This window comes from Dermacentor variabilis, chromosome 10 (assembly GCF_050947875.1).
Source record: "Dermacentor variabilis isolate Ectoservices chromosome 10, ASM5094787v1, whole genome shotgun sequence".
Taxonomy (NCBI): domain Eukaryota; kingdom Metazoa; phylum Arthropoda; class Arachnida; order Ixodida; family Ixodidae; genus Dermacentor; species Dermacentor variabilis.
The window spans coordinates 6,395,604-6,418,554 of NC_134577.1; the positions used below are offsets into that span (position 1 = coordinate 6,395,604).

Genomic DNA, 22,951 nt, shown 5'->3' on the forward strand with positions numbered 1-22,951 from the left:
TGCAAAACGAAGGCTTCTCCCCGCGATCTCCAATTACCCCTGTCCTGCGCCAGCCGTTTCCAACTAGCACCTGTACATTTCCTAATTTCATCGCGCCACCTAGTCATCTGTCATCCTCTACTGCGCTTCCCTTCTCTTGGTACCCATTCTGTCACCCTAATGGTTCAACGGTTATCAACTTTACGCGTTACATGACCTGCCCAGCGCCATTTTTTTTTTCTCATGTCAATTAGAATGTCATCTATCCCCGTTTGCTCTCTGATCCAAACCACTCTGTTTCTGTCTCTTAAAGTAATGGCTAGCATTCTTCGTTCCATCGCTCTTTGCGCAGTCCTTAACTTGTTCTCAAGCTTCTTTGTAAGTCTCCAAGTCTTGATTGTATACCTTCCTTTTCAACGATAATGGTAAGCTTCCATTCAGGAGCTGACGATGTCTGCTGTATGCGATCCAACCCATTTTTATTCTTCTGTGAATTTCCTTCTCATGGTCAGGGTTCCCTGTGATTAGTTGATCTAGGTAAACATACTCCTTCACAGACTCTAGAAGCTGACTTGCGATCTTGAACTCTTGTTCCCTTGCCCAGTTATTCATCATTAGCTTTTTTCGTTTTCTGCATATTAATCTTCAGCCCCACTCTTACACTCTCCCTCTTAAGGTCCTCAATCATTTGTTGTAACTCATCCGCAGCGTTGCTGAATAGAACAATGTCATCAGCAAATCGAAGGTTGCTGAGGTATTCGCCGTCGATCTTTACTCCTAAGCCTTCGCAGTGTAATAGCTTGAATATTTCTTCCATGCATGCAGTCAATAGCATTGGAAAGATTGTATCTCCTTGTCTGACTCCTTTCTTTATAGGTATCTTCTTACTTGTCTTGTGTAGAATTAAGGTGGCTGTGGAATCTCTAAATATTTTCGAAGGTATTTTTGTAAGCGGTCTGTACTCCTTGATTACGCATTGCCTCTATGACTGCTGGTCTCTCTACTGAATCAAATGCTTTTTCGTAATCTATGAAAGACATATAGAGAGGCTTATTGTACTCTGCGGATTTCTCGATAACCTGATTAAAAACATGGATATGATCCATTGCAGAGAATCCCTTCCTGAAGTCCAGTGTTGCCCTTATCCTATTGGCGATTATTTTGGTAAATATTTTATATAATACTGGGAGTAAGCTAATAGGCCTATAATTTTTCTGTTCTTTAATATCTCCCTTTTTGTGGATTAGTATAATGTTTGCATTCTTCCAGTTTTCTGGGACCCTTGCAGTTGATAGACGATTCGTATAGAGAGCCGCTAGATTTTCAAGCATTATGGCTCCTTCATCTTTAATTAAATAGACTATTATTCCATCTTCTCTTGCCGCTTTTCCCCGTTTCATGTCTTGGGAGGCCCTTCTAACCTCATCTCTAGGTATAGGAGGAGTTCCTGTATCTTGTTCATTATCGTTCCGAATGGAGTTCTTCCGAGTCCTCTGGGTACTGTACAGGTCATTATAGAATTCTTCCGCTGCATTTATTATACCTCCGAGATTGCTGATGATATTACCCTGCTTATCTTTCAGTGCATACATCTTGGTTTGTCCTATGCCAAGTTTTGCCTTATTTTCGCCTTGTTGATCAGTTTTGACAGCTCCGTGAATTCTATCTTATCTCTTGAGTTGGACACTTTCATTCTTTGTCATTTCTTTATTAGGTCCTTTGTTATTTGAAAGAGCTTGCTTACTAGTTGCCTGGGTGCTTTGCCTCCCACTTCAGTTGCTGCCTCTGAAGCCAGCCTCGTTACGGTTTCATTCATTAGCTCTATGTCATCATCACCATCTCTCTGTTCTAAGGCTGCAAATTTGTTTGAAAGTACCAGCCTAAATTTGTCTGCTCTTACCCTTACTGCCTCTAAGTTGACCTGTTCCTTCTTGACCAATTTTACTCTTTCTCTCTTCAAATTGAGGTCAATCCTAGCCCTCACTAACCTATGATCACTGCACTTTACCCTATCACTTCTGCATCCTGCACTATGCTGAGATCGGCAGAAAGCATGAAATCAATTTCATTCCTTGTTTCACCATTAGGGCTTTTCCAGGTCCACTTTCTGTTGCTACGCTTCCTGAAAAAGGTGTTCATTATTCTCAGCTTGTTCCTTTCTGCGAATTCTACCAGCACCTCTGCTCTAGCGTTTCTAGAATCGACGCCGTAGTTGCCAATTGCCTGTTCACCCGTTTGCTTTTTCCCAATTTTGCATTGAAGTCGCCAATTACTACAGTATGCCGAGTTTCCACTGTGCTCATTGCTAATTCAACATCTTCATAAAACTGATCTACTTCCCCATTGTCGTGGCTGGATGTTGGATCGTAGGTTTGTACTACCTTTAATCTATACTTCTTATGTTTGATTACGACTACGGCTACCCTCTCATTGATGCTGTAGAATTCGTTAATGTGTCCCGCTATGTGCTTATGGATTAAGAATCCTACTTTGTATTGCTTCTTATCAGGGAGACCTTATGAGGAGGACATGGCCATTATTCAGCAACATATAAGCCCCACCAGTTCTTCTAATCTCACTAAGGTCGATGATATCCCAAACCATGTCTGATAGTTCCTCAAACAGTACTGCTAAGCTAGCCTCACTCGACATAGTTTGGCAAGGATGTACTTGTTTGCTGATTAAGAATAGGACGCACGGTACTCGCTCTTACCTCTTGACTTGGGGGGGATCCTCCTACATGTTGTGTAAGTGCCGCACTATTCTAAAAGTTCTTGTTCTTATTCAATGCCCCGCAATAGAAACAGAGAGGGAAAAGTATTTTCCTTCTGCATATCGTGAAAATATACCTCTTCATCTGTCATTTTTTCTTAGCAACGAACCGCTTTTTAACCTGAAATTAGTCTGAGTTCTTAGCTGAAACAGACATTGAAAATCATTCGGCCAGTTAATTTTTGGCATGTATTCAAGGGCCCCCTTGAATCTCAAGTGTCACTGTTATGTTTTGTTGTATCATGTTCTTAACGAAGTCCAATTGCCGTAGCTCACATCACTGACTGTAGTCAGTGTCATTATTTTAGTACCTATATATTCTACGCCATTTACAATGACAAGTTTTAGGCCCTCTTACAGTCATGTCACATCTACCATAAGTAATTCATTGTCCATGCCATTTGGAATTCATCGATAGCATGACAATTTGTCACGACACTCTTTGGCCATACCAGGTCTTTGCACCATAAAGCTCCATACATCATCATTGTGTACCATGTGGTTAAACAAACTGAGACTCTTACTGTGAAAACAAGCTGCGTATCTCAGTTTCTAGCAAGGTTAAGCATTCTAAGAACCTCTAACGACTGCATTCATTCATGCTCAGATTGCAGTTTTCATAAATGTGTGCATGTAAAGGCATTCTTTTGCACTATAAGCCCAAATCAGTTTTTTGTAAGAAGCCCGCGAAGTTCACACTGAAGTAGTAAAAAGCTTGAAACAAAAATGTTCAGCATGCATTCAATAAGTGGCCAATTTAGAGCCCTCTGCTATAGCATTCGTCATAGCCTGTGTATTGCTTCTGGACATCAACACCCAATAATCAATGCATGCGTAACATGCTGTATTTTTTATTTTTATTTTTTATCTTTGCAGGCTACATCATGTTTGGAGCAGGCTTGGTGGTTGGCCTGGGCAATCTCTTCTGTGGGATGTCTGTGGGTGTTGTGGGGTCAGGTGCTGCACTGGCTGATGCAGCCAACCCGGCACTCTTTGTCAAGCTGCTGATTGTGGAGATCTTTGCCAGCGCCATTGGTCTGTTTGGCCTCATTGTGGCTGTCATCATGGTAAGCCAGGCCCTATTTACTCAACATGCAGTGCACTTCTGCCTTCAAACATGCACAGTTGCCTGCATTTTTATTTTAACAACTATAACTCCTTCTTTGGTGCAGACGAGTGGGGTTCTTCCATGCATTTATGTTAAAAAAAAAAATGGAGGTAAAAATGTTGTCCATGTTGTGTTTTGCAAAGTAGTGTGCTGTGAAAAAAAAATTTTGCCATTTTTGGTGAGAATGCAAGATCATAGCATGCCCAAGGAAGGGGCTGGAACACATACCACTTACAATCGCTTTGTTTTCAGTTTGATTGCACAGCAAGATCCCTTTCTTTTTTCTTTGTCTGTGTATCCTAATGAAGCACTTCGCATCAGTGTTTGCCTGTTTTATCTGGATGTTATATTGCTGACAGGAAGGAAGACTAGAGGAAGCGGCTCGCTTCATCTGTGGTGATGGAGGGAGGACACGTTATTTGAGGAAAAGCAGCGAGGTTGGCCTGAGGTATCAGTGCTATTCGAAGATGATGATGTCCACACTTGGATTTAGCAGGACATACCGATAAGCGGCCTTTGACTGATCTGAGGACAACGACGTGCCTTGCTTGATGTTGGCTGGCTTCCATGTGGGCCAGTGCTTGCTACCCCATGTAAATACCGTATTTACTTGCATAATGAACGCAGCCCCCACTTTTCCAGTCCAGAAGTGTTTTTTTTTTCTTTTGCTTGCATAATGATCGCACCCTGAACTTGCTGCCGCGAAGTAGGAGACGCACGGTACGATTTGGTGTCTGATATAGCGTTCGGCGGGTGCGATTCTGCTCGACGCCATGTCGGATGCCGAATCGTACTGTGTCTCCTATTTTTATCGCAATAGCGATTATATGGACACTCTAGGTACATTTTTGCTGCCATCGTCGTCGCCGCACTCCGCATGCTGTAAGTGTGAAAGTGCGCGAGGGAAGCCGACGATCGCGGCTTATCTGGCACACTGTCTTTTGTTGCACAGAAAGCCCCTGGGGGGCGAGGTTGGACGGCGGCGTTGTACTCTGGCAGCAGCTGCGTACTACACAACCGTGCTCGAGGGGTGCCGACAATCATGGCTCTATCTCCCACGTTCAAGAGAGGAAAGCAGGAAGCAAACACACTGTCTTCCGTCGCGCACATGGCGCTTGGGGGAGAGGAGGGGGAGGGTGTGCGGCATTTTACTCCGGCAGCTAGCAACAGTGCATTGCGCAGCTGCGGAAGCTCGTTTTTTATTCTATGGCTGTGGCGTGCCCTATCTTCAAAGCAATCTGCGTCGGGAGTCTGAGTTAATGGCGGTTCATACATTTGTGCATGCTGCATTCTCGCCGCTCAGTTTGCAGTGAAGTAATTGTTTTTATGTTTTTATGTTTTTATGGCCGGTAGGACTACTATCGTTACGTCATGTAGCTGCCTGCACATTTGCTGCCGCAATCGATGGTTCGCATTTTGGGCGAAAATGACTTTTTTAGAGGTGGCCGCGGAAAAGAAAATTGCTCAAGATTTTACCCTGCATAATGAACGCAACCTCCCAACTTAGCGCATATCTTTCGGAAAAAAAAAAGTGCATTCATTATGCGAGTAACTATGGCACACTGTGAAAATAGTTTACACACTGCTTCCATGTACAATTGACGACCAATAATTCAGACTCCATGGGGAACGTAAGTAAGTCCGAACTATTGAATGCCTGAAAAAACAAATTTATCCAAAAAGATCACTTCATTTATGTTTTAACGCCCCTGTGCAAGGAATAAGTGAACAATTCGTTGCTGCATGCACTTCCGCTTAAGCGCAACCCAACTTTGCCTTTTTTGCTGTGAGTTTTTTGCTGTCGTTATACGCCAATGCAAGGAATGCAAAGGCTCGAGTCCGTATTTGAAGGCTGCGGAGCACACAGCACATCATCATGCGAGTGAGAGTCACTGTTTGATGTTGGGAGAACTTGCTCAATTATTTCGTCATCGTTCAGTTTGGCACACAACACCGCCCTGTCAACGTCTCTAAAGTCTTCAAATGTAACGGCGGCATAAATCAGCACACCGCAACCTAGCAGGTCATCAGGGACGTCCGCATTTCAGCACGTTGTGGTTGGCAGCAGGTTCAGGCTCTTCAGTTGTGGAGTCATTCACACTGCGACTCGAGACTCATTCCAAGTCAAACTGCAAGAGCACCACTGGTGCGATTTCACATGGCCTGTCGCTAAGTTCACGAGAAAGACTTGTTGGCACCAGCGAAGCTCTGCTTGGAATGCAATCTAAACGAATAAGCACAGAAGAGTGGTGGAATGGTGTCCGGAAGGCAAAATCAACAAACAGAATGGTGAGAGCAGACCATGTGTGGGGTTGCCGGAATAGGGTGCGATCTTCACGCGACCTATAATTGAAGCAGAGCCTCCAAGATTGGCATTTGCAGTTAAATCTTTGAGGTGTAATGCTGTGGCGAAGGCAACGCCTCAGGTATTACTGTCTAATGTGTAATCTTTGAGGCCACACTTGATGTCTCGGGTCTCTAAGGCCATACTTGATGCCTTGTCGAGGTTGCCAGAGGAGATAATGTCGGCAGAGCTACACTACGCTACAGCGACGGATGGAGTCTGCATAATCGAATGTAGTGCTGGCGGCTGTCCGAAATATCGGTCATCTTTACACACTAAGTCTATGGGGCCATTGGCGGTGCCATGAAGCTGTCTGAACTATCAAGCATGTCTGGATTATGGGTGTCCGATTTATCGGTCGGCGACTGTACAATTTATTTGTTGAAGTGCTGGAGTACTACTGCTGACGACTGAGCTTCGCAGCAGACACCACCTCAAATTTTCCACTGTGCTGCCAGGTGATGACACATCGCTGCCAGCTATGCCTGTCACCAACCCAGTTTATCGCCCCTCACAGCTCCGCGATCCAGGGACCTTTTCCAAGGCAAACAGCATTGACGTGAATGAGTGGCTTAGCATGTACGAACATGTCAGCAAACAGAATGGCTGGGATCCAACAATAATGCTGACCAAGGTCATATTTTACCTCGACAGAATTTCTCACATCTGGTTTCGAACCCACAAAGATGATCTCACTAGCTGGGATTCATTCAAGCAGCAGCTCCGCGACCTTTTCGGTAACCCGTTAGGAGGACTGCTTGCCGCCAAGAAACAACTGGTGGTACGTACCCAGACATTAACTAAACCTTGTCGTATGTACAGGACATGCTGGCTTTGTGTCTATAAGTTAACCAGAAAATGTCCGAGGGTGACAAGATCGCCCACATTGGGTATCACAGATGACGCATTCAATCTGTTCGGCTTTGCCAACGTGACCACCATTGACAGTGTGATCAAAGAGTGCCGTCGTCTGGAGAAAGTGAAATGCTGCCGTACCTTGCCTCAGTTCAAGCGTGTACCGAATACCGGTGCAATATTGTCCTGCGAGGCAACTCCTTGTCAGCCATCCACATCAGACGATATGATGCGCATCGTCCGCTGAGAACTCGGGGCCGCACATCCAGCTTCTTATAAACCCACGATATCTGAGACCTCGGCGCCGGCCAGCAGTTTCATTGATGGAGGTCATTGTTCGCCAGGAGTGCGTGAACCTTGGCCTCCTCTTTACTGTCTGCGCCATGAACACTCCTGATGGCTTCATAGTTTTCATGAACAGGCCTCGCCGTGGACCGTATGCCCTTCATCGTTCCAGAAACCTGTTCGAATGGAGAACTGCTGATTTTAAGTCTATCTGTTTCCACTGCAGCCAAGCTGGACACGTTGCTTGCTGCTGCCACAGCCAGTGGCCCTCTCACAGTCCTATGGCCCATTTCCCACTTACTCTGTTCTCTTCCGTACTGAAAATCGCCATCCACCCCGCACTGTATCCTCTGCAGCCAATGTCCCTGAGGAAAGCCCTACTATGCTCAATTGCCTCTACCACATTGCCGTCCATCTCGATCTCCAACTCACCGTGGCTCTCCGTCGCGGTCTTTCAGCTGTCGCTTTTCGCCAGAAAACTAGACTGCACAGCTTGTGAAGGTGAAGCTGCACTGTCGACCTTGACCCCAAAATCCTCTGTTGTCCTTTTGTGCCCACCAGGACACTCTTGGAAGGCCATGTCAATGGTGTCTCTGTCAGAGCTTGGTTGAAACTGGGGTGCACATCTCTGTCAGTCGTTGTCCTCTTAAGAAGAAGTTCTTTGCAGCTCCCACGACGAGAGTCGGACGTGTTGCTGACGTTGTGACGTTTGATTTGTTGAGATCTCTACAGCTCAGGTTACTATTGGTGGTCGCCAGGTGGTACCTATTTTTGTACTCCTTGCGCAGTGCCCTCACAACCTCATAATTGGACTTTATTTTCTTTCTGCCCATTCTTCTCTGATTGATTGCTCTACCGGTTCCCCCTTCCCTCAACTGCGTCGCCTGTGTGATCTCAGTGACCATCCTCCTCCGTCTCACTGACATATCAGCGATTTTGTTTGTCTATCATCTAAAACCATAACGTATGTCAAATTGTCATGTTCGCCAGCTATTCCAGATTGCGACTAGTATGTTATGCCTCTTGCTGATGTCCTGCTCATCCATGGCATCACTGCACCCTAGATGGTGCTGAGCATTATGGCTAACAGAACCTGCCTTCCACTTGTGAATTTTGGCTTCATGAAGCACTTCCACAGGGACTTTCTGTAGCCCACTTTTTTCCCCTGCAAGACTTTCAATTAGAAGCTTCTGCACTGGATGCTACATGTCTTCCGAAGGGCACTCCGATGCTGACAACTTGTCAGCTGCGAAATTCGCAGCATGATCGCCAATGGCCGTCTGCCTGAATGCACTAAAGCCCTTATATATATTCCGAAGTTGTACCGAGGTATTTTCAACTTCGATAATTGGCCTTTAGGCCAGACGTCCATTGTCGCGCATTGCATACACGTAGGTGATGCCAGCCCTGTTCACTGGCACTCCTATCGAGTGTCTGCGTCTGAGGAAAGCGTCATCGAGCAGGAAGTCAACAAGATGCTTGAGAATGACATTATCGAGCCATCCTCCGGTCCCTGGGTGTCCCCTGTTGTTTTAGTTAAAAAGAATGGATTGTGGCACTTTTGTGTGGACTATCACCATCTCAACAACATAACGAAGGAAGACACTTACCTGTTCCCACAAATTGATGATGCCATGATTGTCTGTATGGTGCCGCTTACTTCTCTTCTATTGACCTTCAACCTAGATATTGGCAGATAGGTGTGGACCCAATGGACCAAGAGAAAATGGCTTTTGTAACTCCTAATGCGCTTTACGAGTTTAGGGTCATGCCTTTTGGTCTATAATGCCCCAGCCACATTCAGGCAAATGATGACTCTCTGCTTCATGGGTTCAAGTGCTATACATGCTTGTGTTATTAAGACAACGTAATTGTGTTCTCGCCTACGTTTGATACGCACTTCAAGCTCCTCTCAGCAGTTCTTGACGTGTTCCGTCTTGCCGAACTTTAGTTCAAGTCATTGAAGTGCCGTTTTAACCGTCACCGCATTACGATCCTTGTCCATATTGTGGATGCAGCTGGCGTACAACCAGATCCAGAAATATTCTAGCCGTGAAAGACTTCCCTGTGCTCAAGTCTGCCAAAGGTGTTTGCAGCTCTCTGGGCCTCTGCTCCTATTTTCACCGGTTAGTGAAGAATTTCGCAGTGATGGTGAAACCGCCACAGATTTTCTTAAACAAGACGTTCCTTTTATCTGGGTCTTACACAAGCTGCAGCTTTCTCCAAGTTAACCACACTCCTCACAAAGCCTCTCATTTTTGCTCGCTTCCGATATTAGCAGGGCTCAGAATAAACACCCTGAAAGAAAATTTGATTCTGCGACCCATCAGCCCAAACCAAAATTCGCACTGACGCGAGTGGTTACAGAATAGGTGCTGTCTTGACCCAAAGTCATCGTTGAGCGAACTGTGTGATTGGTTATGCCAGCAGGCTGCTGTCCGCTTCGAAGCGACATTACTCAATTACAGGACGTAAGTGCCTTGCTCTTGTATGAGCAATTGCAAAATTTTCGACCTTATCTACCGTATTTACTTGCATAATGATCGCACTTTTTTGTAAAAAAAAATTGGCGCAAGTCCAGTGGTGCGATCATTACGCGTGTTAAATTTCCCACGAAAAGAAACATTTTCTTTTTTCATCCCGCATTTGCTGCGGGATGACAAGCAGGCGGCTGCCGCTGTCAGTGCAGGACACCAAAACAAGAATGGCGGCCAGAGGAGCAAGCCGAACGCACCGAACGCGATTTTTTTTTTTTCTCGTTAGTACATTACCCGCATCGAAACAGTTTCCTCTGTATTACTAATTAATATTATCGTTAATATCGGCAAGTTTGTGACAGTAACATAGCCATGTCCACTTTGAGGGGACAGAAACTGAGATGGGCGCGCTTAGCTGCCAGTGACATAGAAACACATGGCGGGCATGCTGCGGGAACTGTGGCATTTGTTTTCACTGCTATCCTAATACGGCACGTTTCCGTTAAGGGTGAGTGAATATCTTAGCTGCGTTACAAGTGTCGGCATATCAATGGGGTACACTTCTAATGTATCGGTGTAAACGTGGCCACTATCGTTGCCGATTGCGATTTATTGCGTGCCCACGAGTGCAGACGAGAAGAATCGAAAGGCGCCCTTTATGTTGTTGTTGACCAAAACCAATATGAAGCCTGCAAATAATAAAGCCGAGGCAAGTTTGGTTGTAGTTTTTCTTTCTTTTCTTTTTTTTTTTTTTTCATGGAGGTGCGGAAAGTGATAAAAGAAATGAAATGAGGCATCTGCTTAAGAATGTTGGGCGCGTGCAGACCGCTTGGTATGTCTTCAAGAGTCATTCGCGTAACATTCAAGAGATGGTAAGCGCGATCATCATTAGCTAGACTTGGCACACAACATATTGCTGCGACAAGTGCAGGGTGCGATCGTTACACGGAAAAGAAAAAGAAATTGAATTTTGACAACAAAATTCAGGGGTGCGATCGTTATGCGAGTAAATACGGTATTTGGCCGACCGTTCATAGTAGTTTTCGACCACCATGCCCCGAGTTGGCTCGCCTCTTTTAAAGATCCTATAGGCCAATTCGCTCAATGGGCATTGCGCCTTCAAAAGAACACCTACATGGTGGTATACAGAACAAAGGAGCCTGCACGAAGATGCAGCTTGCTTGTCCCGCTACCTTGTGGCTGACTGTTTCTCTTCACTCGCTGAATTCCTTGATTCCGTATTTTCCGCAAGCCAGTTGCTTGACATTGCCGATGAACAAGGTCAAGATGCCTACCTAAGTGAAATAATTCAGCGCCTGGGATCCTCTCTCTTTGACACCTGTGTGAGCATGTTCACCGTGAAGGATGGTACCTTATATTGGCATAACGCGTACCCTGATGGTCATAATCTTCTCTTTGTTACGCCATCACACCTGTGCTCCACAGTTCTTCGTGACCTTCACAATGCCCCAACCGCTGGCCACCTGGGTGTCGCACACATGACCACATATGCTGTCGCGTCTATTGGCCTAGCCTAGCGTGCTCATTGTGGCGTTATATGAGCACCTGCAAGCTCTGTCAATGCCAAAAGAAACTGTCTACACTTCGTGCTGGGTATCTTCAGCCCATCAACCTGTCGGTTTGGACCTTCTCGGACCCTCTCCCACATCTGCTTCAGGAAACGAATGGGTTGCTGTCGCTACCAATTACACGATGCGCTATGCTATGACACGAGTGCTGGCAACCAGCTGTGCTACAGATGTGGTTGACTTTGTTCTCGATGTAATTTTAGTACACGGTGCCCCTTGTCAATTGCTGACTGACCGAGGCCATACCTTTCTGTCGAAATTCATCGACGATCTCCTGCACTGCTGCTCCAAGCAGCACAAATCATAAAGTCATATCATGCCCAGATGAATGGGCTCACCAGGCAGTCACCAGAATGGGGTTTACGGCTCAGCCAGTCAGTCTTACATCCTACGACTTGATCCAGTACAGAACCTTGGACTACGACTGGCAAGTGGTGCCTACAGAACATCACCTATTCAAAGTATATACGTTGAGTGTAATGAACCTTCCTTACAGCAGCGCAGAGTATTACTCACTTTTTCTTACGTAATCAGAATTCAGTCATCACCGCAACACATATGCTACAACATCCTCACACATTGCAACTCACGCTTACAGTGTACAAATAAAACGAACATGATTAGGCCACTTGTCCTGCGGTGTGAGCAATATTGTCGGGATTATGACATTCCTCATGAAGTCCTCCAGATTGCCAAAAAACCATAATGGTTGCCCCCGTGGTACGATTTCACACAGTTATGTGACTGGATGTTAACACATCTAAGGAAAAGGGACACCCCACACGAACACATTATACAAGAATTCCGTGCTCCTCTGGACAAATATCAAAATAACATGAAATATTACACTGATGGCTCTAAAACAAAAGAACACGTGGGCGGGGGGGCCGTAACAGAAAATTGGGGAACAAGTATTCGATTGGCCACAGTACGCCTCTGTTTTCACGGCAGAAGTTTACGCTATATGGGTTGTTGTTAAAAAGATTATCACTGATAAACACAAAAGTGAAGTTATATACAGTGATTCTTTAAGCACACTGAAGGCTCTACATCTGAAATCTGAGTGTGAACCACTGATAGGAGACATTTTAAACATGGTGGCGCTTAACAAATACGGGAGGTCAGTTCGTTCCTGCTGGGTTCCAAGCCACGTTGGGATACTGGGTAATGAAGCAGCTGATAGATGTGCATCAATGACAGCATACAGACGTAACAAACTCAACACTTCCTTATAAAGATAGCATTCGTGCGATTAGAAAAGCCTTAATGTCAAAATGGCAACATGAATGGGACCATTGTGCCGACAACGAGGTTCATCTCACTAAACCCATAGTTGGTGAGTGGAAGTCATGTTATCATCACCAATGGTTCTTCGAAGTAGTCTTATGCCGACTATGCATTGGGCACACATACCTCACACACAATTATTTACTAACCAGAGAAGACACACCAACATGTGAGTAATGCCAAGAACCACTAACAGTTATGCATATATTATTAACATGTACACACATTGAAATACACAGATGAAACCTCTTGCACAACTTGCATCAACTACACATACCTGTACACCCTGCTTTAATTTTAGGTGATGATCGGCTAGTCCCACTGTCTGACGTGCATAAATTTCTAGACGACACTGGATTTTTACGTAAAATATAAATTATTAACGCAGCCTCTTCCTTCCTAAACTGGATTTTAAAACATCTCGTGTTTGGTGCAGCATAGCCTTAGCCGCTTTTGCGCCATTAAACCGCATTTAACTAACTAAGATAAACTGTGCAACCAGGAGCTGGATTTGCTCCACTTCGGCAACTTCCTTACCTAAGATGGTGTGACATCATGTGCGCTTCTCTCGTGTTCATTGGCGATATCATCGGTATCCTATATCGATTTAGCGTGGAAGCTTGGGCTTGTGGGTGATTCATTGGAAAAAAGGACACAGTGCAAAATAAAGACAAGGACACGAGAGAGCGACATACGCACAGCGCTTTGTGCGTGTCGCTCTCTCGTGTTCTTGTCTTTATTTTGTGCTATGTCCTTTTTCCTATATCGATATCGTCAATATTACCGGAGGTTGCTTAATCTCAAGTTTTGGAGGCGGATTGAAGCGAGAGGCAGACGAAGCATTAGCTCCCCACTGCCAGCGCTTTTCATGATGGTGTTGTCCCACTGTGGGCGACACTATCGGCCGTGGAGGCAGAGTGGATGTGAAAGCACGGCTGGCTTCCAATTCATACTACCAATGTGAAAATATTCTGAACACAACATGAAACCATATCTTTCATCACAGTCTCTCAAATTTAACAAAATGAATTTTTTTTCTCATTAAAATTTCCATTTTCAGATTACCCGATGATGCGGAAAATTTTGCAACCTTTTCTGTGTAAGAAAAATCCATCTGCGCCTGTACTTGTTTGCATAAAAGGTGGAATTTCATTATAACAATATTTTGATATAATGAAGCAAACTGCTGATTTTACTGACTTCGTTATCAAGGTTCAACTGTATTATGTGCTGTGTATGTGTATTTTCATTTCTTCTGGGCAAATCAGGCAAGCAACGAAGCCAAGTGTGCACTTAACATGGAAGATCATGAAAGCCACCTTGTCATGAAATTTCAGGGAATACAAAGCATTCATAGGCAATAAATTTTAAAGGAAAGCCTTCGCTACCTCCTCCCCCCACTTTGTGAGTACTGGCTGCTGCTGTGTTGCCGAGGGTACTTGGTCACTGAGTATGTGCAAACTGGACATGTGCCACTCGGGGTGTGGCATTCGTTCACACGCTTTGCCCGGATCAGGTTTGTGCCACTGGGAAGGTGCTTAAATAGACTAGCAGAACAAGAGGCAAGGAGCAAAGAAGTTCGTAACAATACCTACCAAGCATTGAGACAGAAGAGAACAAATTGAGACCTGCACTTAGAACAAGAAGCGTTGAGCTACACAAAACTGAACTGGGGACATTTCAGCAGGAAAGCGTCGCTTAACACTAATTCTCACATATGCATGAGAACCGCCAATTTTTAAATGTTAAAGCAAGGATGCTGATAATTGTACCGCGAGCTTTTTCACTGACCTAGCAACACAAAAGCCTTGTAGTGGAAGCATCTGTTGGTGGAAGCCTAATGGGACTCTAAGGAGAAAAATAAGTTAAGCTGTATTTGTTAACTATGCAAGCCTTGCAAGACCCAGCATAATATGTGTCAACCTTATTGCCATAACTACTTGCCAGTCACATTCCTTAGGCTACTATCTGAGAAGATGCATCACACCACCTGAAATCATAGGCCTTCTTGGTTTCGTAGAACCTTCTTGGGGACATGCAAAAAGGATGTGCAAACTACCGAAGTCTGAAAAATGGTGCCAAATATAACTATACAATGATTGCCTGAAAGTACTTGTTGAAAAAAGAAAAGGCGCCTGCAAAAAGGACCGAACGCTGCACGAGTACAAGAGACTTCCCTGGCAATCTACAGAGTTCCTGTGGCAACGCACCAGAATCTTTTTACCGAAGCCGTGCCCGAGGATCACCAGTGCCAACATAGTCACCATGCTTAGGGAGGCTACAATTCCAGACCAACTTAGGAGGACCCTGGAAAAAGGCCCAAAATGTGCAGTTTTTAGCCAACACTTACTGCTCCAGAGCTCCTAGCCATGGGTAGAAGCTAAGGAGACAGAGCTGAGGATCAAGACAGTGAACAAGTTGTCAGTGAAGCTGTGGACTGCATTCTAAAGCATGCACCACATGGAAAATCAGGTATGCCACCCATAAAGATAATTGTAACGAACCTAAAGAATGATGCTCTTGAAGTCCTACAGGCAAATAAAGAAGGCGGTTTTGTTGTTCTGCCTAAAAACCTGATGAACCAAAAATCCAAGCAAGCTATCATGAAGAATTTAAAAGTTGTTTCTTTCGAACTGAAAAAAGGAAGAGAGGGTCATCCTGAAGCTACACAAAGACTTGTACCTGGACTCGTTACGGCAGCTTGTGAGCAAATTGGAGACAGAGTTTCTTGAAGTTTTCTTCACTTGCAAAACCCACAAGCCTGAATACCCTTTTAGGGTTATTGTGTCCGAAAAAACGTCATGGTAGTGCCATGTAGGAAAAGCTCTACAAGACCATCCGAAGAAGTTGCAGATAAATGACCCTTTTCTGGTTAGAAGCTCCAAAGAAGTTATCTTGGTGATAAATGAAGACCAGGGGACTGCACTAACTGCATTTTCAATAGATGTTGAGGACATGTTCTGTGCCACGTGATGGTTTGATGTGCGCTGTGTGCGATAGGATAGAAGATTTTGGAGAAGTCAATTTTCAGAATTCTGTCAAGTGTCAACAGCAACAATATTTTAATGCATTTAGATTTTTATCTTCATTCAACTGCTAGTAACTATGGTGGCTAGTTCTACATACAACGCACTGGCCTCTGTATAGGATCAGCCGTAGCCCCCATGTTGTGTGACATATTTTTATCCTTGGTTGACACTGTAATTTCTGCTAAGTTGGTGGACACGCCTGTAACGCGAGTGTTTAGGTATGTTGACGACTACTTAATTGTTATGAAGAAAAATACCTGTATGCATTTTAATGATGCGGTCGAATAAATTTGGACTTGTTCATTAACTAATTGGGAGGACTTTATTTCATATATGAATTGTCAATTAACAGCTGCGTTCAGTTTCTCGATATTAATCTCTGTTTTTCTTTGGACGAGCATGTATGCTGGGGATATCTTCCCAGATCTAAGAAAACCTTGTTGCACTACGACATCGCACACTCTAAATTGGTTAAGAGAGGCATAGCAACCACGTGCATAAAGGCAGCACTAAGTAAGTCGTGTGAGCATGAGTGCGAGCGAAGTTTTTTTAAATCAGATAGCACGATTACAGAACGCACGCTTTCCCCATACTGTGATCACTTCAGTATGCGAAGCCATTTTGCAGAAACAAAAAAGAATAAGTTCCGGACCATCACAGAAAGAAAAGGAGGCAGGAGACCGGCACACATGGGGCCATACTTGTACAAGTTGTCACACAATCTAAAGAAAGTTTCCAATAGACATAATGTTAATTTGCTTTTCAGTGCCCCGTGCAAGCTTTCCTTAATATGTAATCGTACGAAAATGCGCGAAAGGCCCCTGTGCCCCACAAATCATAAATCTCGTTTGACTGACTCAGGCGCAACATTATCAGTTACTGCTGAGCTGTGGAAAAAATTATACATGTCAAACAAGACAGTGCTTCAATGAAAGAGCTCATCAGCACAGCAGTGACCTAAAGGAATGGCTATCGGAGTCATTTAGCAGGCCATTGTAACAAGTGTCCCTGCACTTCCATATTTGAAAAAACCAAATTTATAGGGAAAGGGAAAGGAAAATAATAGAGGCTTATTACATTAGAAAGGAAGGAGATAAATGTGTAAGCGCTCCCTCTCTTGCCTTGTCCGAAAAGGAAATAGCTTTATTGCATGAAAGATTATGATGTTGCTGATTTGCAGGTGTGTTTGCGACTGGTGTACACATGCCTATGCTGAGAAAGGTATAAAATGGCTGGAGAATTTCAAGTAAACTTCCATTTGGCAGTCAGCGCTTGTTTGTGATATTTCTTTCCTCGTGTCCTCCTCAGATTGTGTTCAACTTCAGTTCTTAATAAGAACCAACTAGCCCTCATCAAGATCTTACCTGATCCATGTTGTTAAATTTCTGCTGATATTACCATGATTTTTTTTTCTTTCGAACTATAATCTTTTACTTTAATGTCATATTGATGCTGGTGGCAGTGGCATCCGCAAGAAAGAATGAATGGGAGGGCGGTTGAACCCCCCCCCTCTTCCTGGAATTTCTGGACCGAGGTGCTGAACAGCATTGTGCACATATCGTACTGAGTGCAGGAACTAGGTTTGCGCTTTTACTCCTCGAAAATGTGTGGGACAAGTACTTCCTCACATAAAGCCCCCGCAAACCAACCACTTCATACAGGGAAGATTTTCACTCTCTCCTCTCCTGTAATCGGTACGCGCCTGTCAAGTGGATCTTGCAAGAGGAGATGTGCAGTGGTGTCCAGATCTGTACATGCCAAATATCGGTGTGTGCATCTCGCAGGTTGGGGGAGGCACGAGCAAGTTGTTTGTCCACTTCAAAAGAACAAGTCAAGCCAAGTATCACAATATAATCAGTATGCATTCTAAAAGTATTTTGCCATGAAGCTACAAATGCGACAAAAGCTGCCCTATGATTTCTTATCGTGTGACTTATTACCATTACAGTTGAACCCACTTATAACGACACTAGTTTTAACAATATATTGGTTATAACAATGACAAGCTGCTGCACTGTCATCTTTTGTATGTTTTGCATGTTGCAATTACCCACTGACTACAATGCCCAGATGCTGCATTATCGGTTATGACGATGAAGCCTGGCTGCTTGGTGTCCAAGCCAAAACGTAGTGAAATGCCAAATCCTTGAAAAGAAAAAAAGAAAAGAAATTCGAGCCACTTCACGATGGCCTGCTGCTCGAATGGCCGCTGCGCGCTTCTCTCCCATCAGCCCATCCGCGCGCCTCTGTCCTGACGCCCTTCCACCCCTCCAAACACGAATGGGCTGAGCCCATATCTCTACGTCGCACCACCCTCCGAAACACGAATGGACCGTGCCAACTGCGCTGCTCGCATCTTGCTCGCTAGCTCCTCATTCAGCGCAGTTCTGCAAACAGCGTAATCGCCCGTGTTCGTCTTTGTTGGTTGCGTCGAAATCGTTCCTGGCCACATGGTTTCTCAGCCTCTTTTGACTCACCGCCGAAACGGAAGATGACTGACCTGCCCGCTGATAATCAGCAATGCACGATGTTGCCAGTGAAAAGAAAGCGCACGGCTATAGATTTGGAAACTAAGTGCTTCTAACCGATGAGGCGATCGTCGCGAACGTGCTTGTATCGGATAGCAATGGCGACTACGACAGCGATGACACGGTAGGGCAGGCTGCCTCAACGTTGTCCTTACAGGAGGCCTGGCAGGTGATTCTGTCCCTCTGGGGCTTTGTTTTCGCGAGGAACGTTTTGCTGCACTACGTGGAGCACCTGGATACCTTGAAGAAGAATGTCGGCAAGGCTTACGGACGTAGGGTTTTCTTGTGCAATGCAGTGCGACGTACGTGGCGAGACACTTGTGGCGATCTCGCCTCAGCCTTTCCTTTGGATTTCTCAAGCCGACAGGCTGCCACAGCAACCTCCTCACATTTGTTGAAAGGCCCCTTTTGGGCCCACCAGAGCGCTGCGTCAGTGATGCTTGCATATTGCTTGCCACCCATGACCCCTCTTTGCGGTACCAAAGCAGTACCATTCCTTAACGCCAACAGCCGCGGCCTGTTGCACGTGATTAGAGCGCCCAGGAGGCAGTTAAACGAGTGAGCACAACTGGCAGCCGAATGGAGGAAGGTGGCGGGAGGGGCACTGGCCTCCCCGCCATTATGGTTTGCTAAGATCAGCTCTGCCGTTCCCCTATTTTGATTTTTTTCATGCACCCAGCTTTAACAATTATCGGTTAAAACAATGGAATTTTCGTGGCATTTGAAGATTGTTATAAGTTGGTTCAACTGTATGTGATTGGCCAAAAAGCCAGTGGTTGCACCTATACAGAGTTTCTGAGATAGAAATTGCACTGCAGCAGGCCATTTGAACAAAAAGCCGATGGGGATCACTGTTGCTGCAGTTCGTCGAAACTGCATACGAACAATGGCTGCAGATGCTGCATTTTGTTACACAGGACACTCCCGCTCTTAATTAAGTCACAAAATTACCAGAAAAATTGTAATGGAAATCATTACATTTAATTTACGCTTTGCATGTCAAATTTATTCGCATCAAGAATAACACCAAAAGCCGAGCCGTAGAAACATTTCATTGATTGATTTAGAGTTGTTTATTGAAGATATGAAGGCTCTAAGCCATGTAAAAAGGAAACTCTGATCTTATGAATACTTCTTGAAGAAAATATTGTTGCACTTCTGAAGAATGCAGAGGCAATTTTTTCAATGGAGATGAGTAGATTTGTGGTGTTCGACTCTTAATGTACAAACTTATAAGATTCTCACTCTGCTGCCTGTGTGATCTCTGTAGCCAGCGTAAAATTTGTTGCGCAGAGCTTGCCTTTTTTTTTTGGTTGTCATTATACTCATTAGAGCTACAGTAGACCGTATTTCCTTTCACAGTACGGTATGTGCTAGACATTTGAGAATTTTAGAATTTTCGCACACAAAGTTAGGGAACAAAAACTGCCGGGCGTCAGAAGGAATGCAAAAGACATGCAAAGGGGGTGTTTGGGCTTTAGCAGCGCAAACCGGCTTAGGGACGCTTTTTAAAATCTCCTTAGTTCACGCCACATCTGCGTTACAAGTCACGGAACAAAAAACATGGGTCAGCTATAACTCTTCTATTACCTAATTCAGGGACATAATTTTGTGTTTGGACTGTGACAACACTTCTTACTAACATGTCTTCCCTTGTAGCTCTGTGCACAATGCCAAAATGATCCAAGTGTATTTAATGCATGCTTATGTTTTATAACCTTAATTAGGTTTTGTTGATTCTACTACAGTCGAACCCGGCTATAACGAATTCGCAAAAAAATGCCTATCAGTTCGATATAGAGCATAATTCGATATAAGCCTGCTAAATAATTGGATGTTATAAAAGCACATTCCATTTATAATATTACTTTTGTTAATGAAACTAGCTTAGTTTTGCATGAAATAGTCCTATATTTTCTTCTGCTGGAGCAATTTCGCTGCCTACGACGCAAGCACCTTTCCAGATTCTCTAAGGAGTTGGAGCAGCTGAGGCCGCAACTTTCCGCATTCGCGTAGAAGCACCGGACTAGTGCACGGTGCACGCCACAGGCATTGGGTCGCGAGTTTGGCCGCTTTAGCCCTAATCTCCCCCTTATTCTTCATGATCGTGATGAGAGTGCTCCTCGGAATCTTGTACGCTGAGGGGATATCCGACTTCTCACCGCGTTTGACCCGGTTTATGATTTCGAGCTTCATGACGAAGGGCGAATTCTGCTGCTTCATCACAGCAACACTGTGGGAGAAGGCCCACATAGCACGCACACAATGAACCAGAAAAGCAGCAAGACAACGCGCACTTTCGGCATCTTTCGGCGTCTTGCACAACGAGAGCACAAGAGCCTCTGATTGGCTGTCTGAGCAAGCGCTGCGGGTGGGCCAGGAATATATTTAGCAGGGGGATGTCGGTGGCTCGTCCGAGGCAGCGTGGTCACGTTAAGGAGACCGGTTAGTTGGAGCCGCGCCGCCGAGTTTTTCCGTCACCGCGAGGGAAAGCCAACTTCCAGGAGCACTTTCTGCCAACCGACATTCGATATATCGGGAGTCGCTGCTATTTTTGTTCGATGTAAGCGTAATTTTTGCTATATATACTCGTTGTAACTATACCGTGTCCAGAAATTGTTCGATATATAGAATAATTCGATGTAAAAGGATTCGATATAGTCGGGTTCGACTGTAGCACTCAAAACAGATCTGAGGGCGATGATATTGCTGACAGTTGACATTTCTTTGACAAAACTCGCCAAGACCCAGAAGAAAAATATCCTTATTTTTTTAAAGAAGTCGTAAAAACTTGGTTTTGCTATACTTGGTAACTATACTTTGTCACTTGGACTGGGAAGTACCTTTCCAGAGAGGGGAGGGAGTGGAAGCAAGGTTTTTGGTTCGCTGCCCCCGTTTTGCCCCTCTGGAAAGTTTTCTTTGGATGCCCGTGAGTGAAGGTATAGAAAAAACAAACAAATAAATAAATAATAAATAAATAAAAATTTTCTATTGTTATCGCGAAATGTTATTCTAAGTTTAATGAGATGACTGTCTACGTATGTGAGCTTGTATTTTGAAATTAGTGTTGGTACCATTCCTATAAAGTTCATGATTTTGCAACAGGCAGTTGATGGCAGATATTGTGGCTTTTGGTGTCAGCTGTCACGGCAGATGACGTAATAGTAGATTAAATAGAAAGGGTGGCAGTCTTTGCATGGCTTCCTTATTTTTTCGAACACACCACGATTGTGATATATTACCTGCATAGTGGGCCTAACACATGCTACGTTTATTTATTTTGTTTTTACTGTCTTGGGGTCTGAGCAAGTGTGCCCTATTGCAAGCAACCAGCAAAATGCTCGTGAATGCTCGTGCACATGCTTTGAAATGTTCTAGCTTGGTCGCACCTGGTAACGCATTTGTCCCCCTGCAATTTCAGTCTGCCAAAATCAGCATGGGCGACTCTACCAAGGCCTAGCGTGGTGCAGTCACAGCATATGCTACCCCGAAGGCAAGAGCAGCTCGTATTCTGTATTCTCTTTTCTGTAATCGCTTTAATCTAGTTGAAGCACACAACTGCCATCACAGTAGTTATGTACATCGCTAGTTTCCCTCTTGTATTCTAGAGATTTTTTCAACTCAATTTTTATGCACTCAGCATGTGGGTTAGTACTTTCGTCTTTTTCCCCCCGCTCCTAATTATCTCTTAAATGCATGCTGGTTATCCCAACTTTTTTCTCTTTTCACTTTGCAGTTGTTAATGGTGTAGTGCGAGGCCCATGTCAATGATATACTCACTATATGTCTCTCATTGGCTGTCTATGGTCAACAACTTTAGCAACACCTGAAACAAAATTTTTATGCAAAGCAATTTTTACCATCGAGCACTCTTGCTCTCTCTAAGCTAAGTCTGGCCTCAGAAGCTTTGCTACATCGTGTTGCCCAAGGGAGCAATAATTTTGCATATACCAATATATGTTTTGGAATGAGTAACTTTCATGTGTGCTGAAAATATGATATTACTGCTAAAATTTTCAGATTTGTTCAAAAAAAGCATGATCATGAATTAACCAAGGTTAAGTTTTCATAAGTATATTGTTTGTTAATACAACTACTTTCATATTTGTCCTTATTTCAGCATGTGAATGATTCAGTGCTGATGAAGAAAATTAAGGCAACAAAAGACTTTGCACACAAGAACAGAAGACCAAGACCTGTGTGCGCTGTCTCTTTGTTGCACGAATTTTCCTCATTAGCAATGCAATACATACTAGGCAAGCAATTAATTCTTCTTTAATGGTGCAAGTTCCTACAGGATTGAGCCCTATGCATTATTATAATATTTGATTTTAACTTACAAGAGGATCATGCTTAGATTCACATGATTGCATATGTTGTTGCAATGAGCCCAATAATCTTTCAAATTGTGGAATTTAAGTTAATGAACTACACAGAGAACAAAAAACCTTTGTTTTTTTGCTAGAAGCTAGAACAGCTAGAAGTAGCTGTTTGTTGCTAAAGCTTCAAAGCATGTGTAGAACATTCAAATTAATCCTGAAGAATTTATTGTCCGTTTCACAATTTGAAATATCAGGCACATTTCATCAACATGCAATTATGTAAATCTAAGCATCATCCCACGATCCTCTTTTTCGAATCTAATCAACGTTTTCAAGTGCCTCGTGTGTGCACTGCTTCGGAATTGGAGAGAAAAAA

At 44.1% G+C, this 22,951-nt stretch overlaps 1 protein-coding gene across 2 annotated transcripts in view; it reads left to right on the top strand.

Moving 5' to 3' along the window:
- The window catches only part of LOC142559776 (V-type proton ATPase 21 kDa proteolipid subunit c''-like), a 74,753-nt gene that overhangs the window by 18,928 nt on the left and 32,874 nt on the right, over nucleotides 1-22,951 (top strand). For both annotated transcript variants that reach the window (XM_075671421.1, XM_075671420.1), the window contains exons 5-6: nucleotides 3,628-3,818; nucleotides 21,675-21,746. In XM_075671421.1, the coding sequence (XP_075527536.1) occupies nucleotides 3,628-3,818; nucleotides 21,675-21,713 (230 nt within the window). In that variant the 3' untranslated portion in view covers nucleotides 21,714-21,746. The remainder of the gene's footprint in view (nucleotides 1-3,627; nucleotides 3,819-21,674; nucleotides 21,747-22,951) is intronic.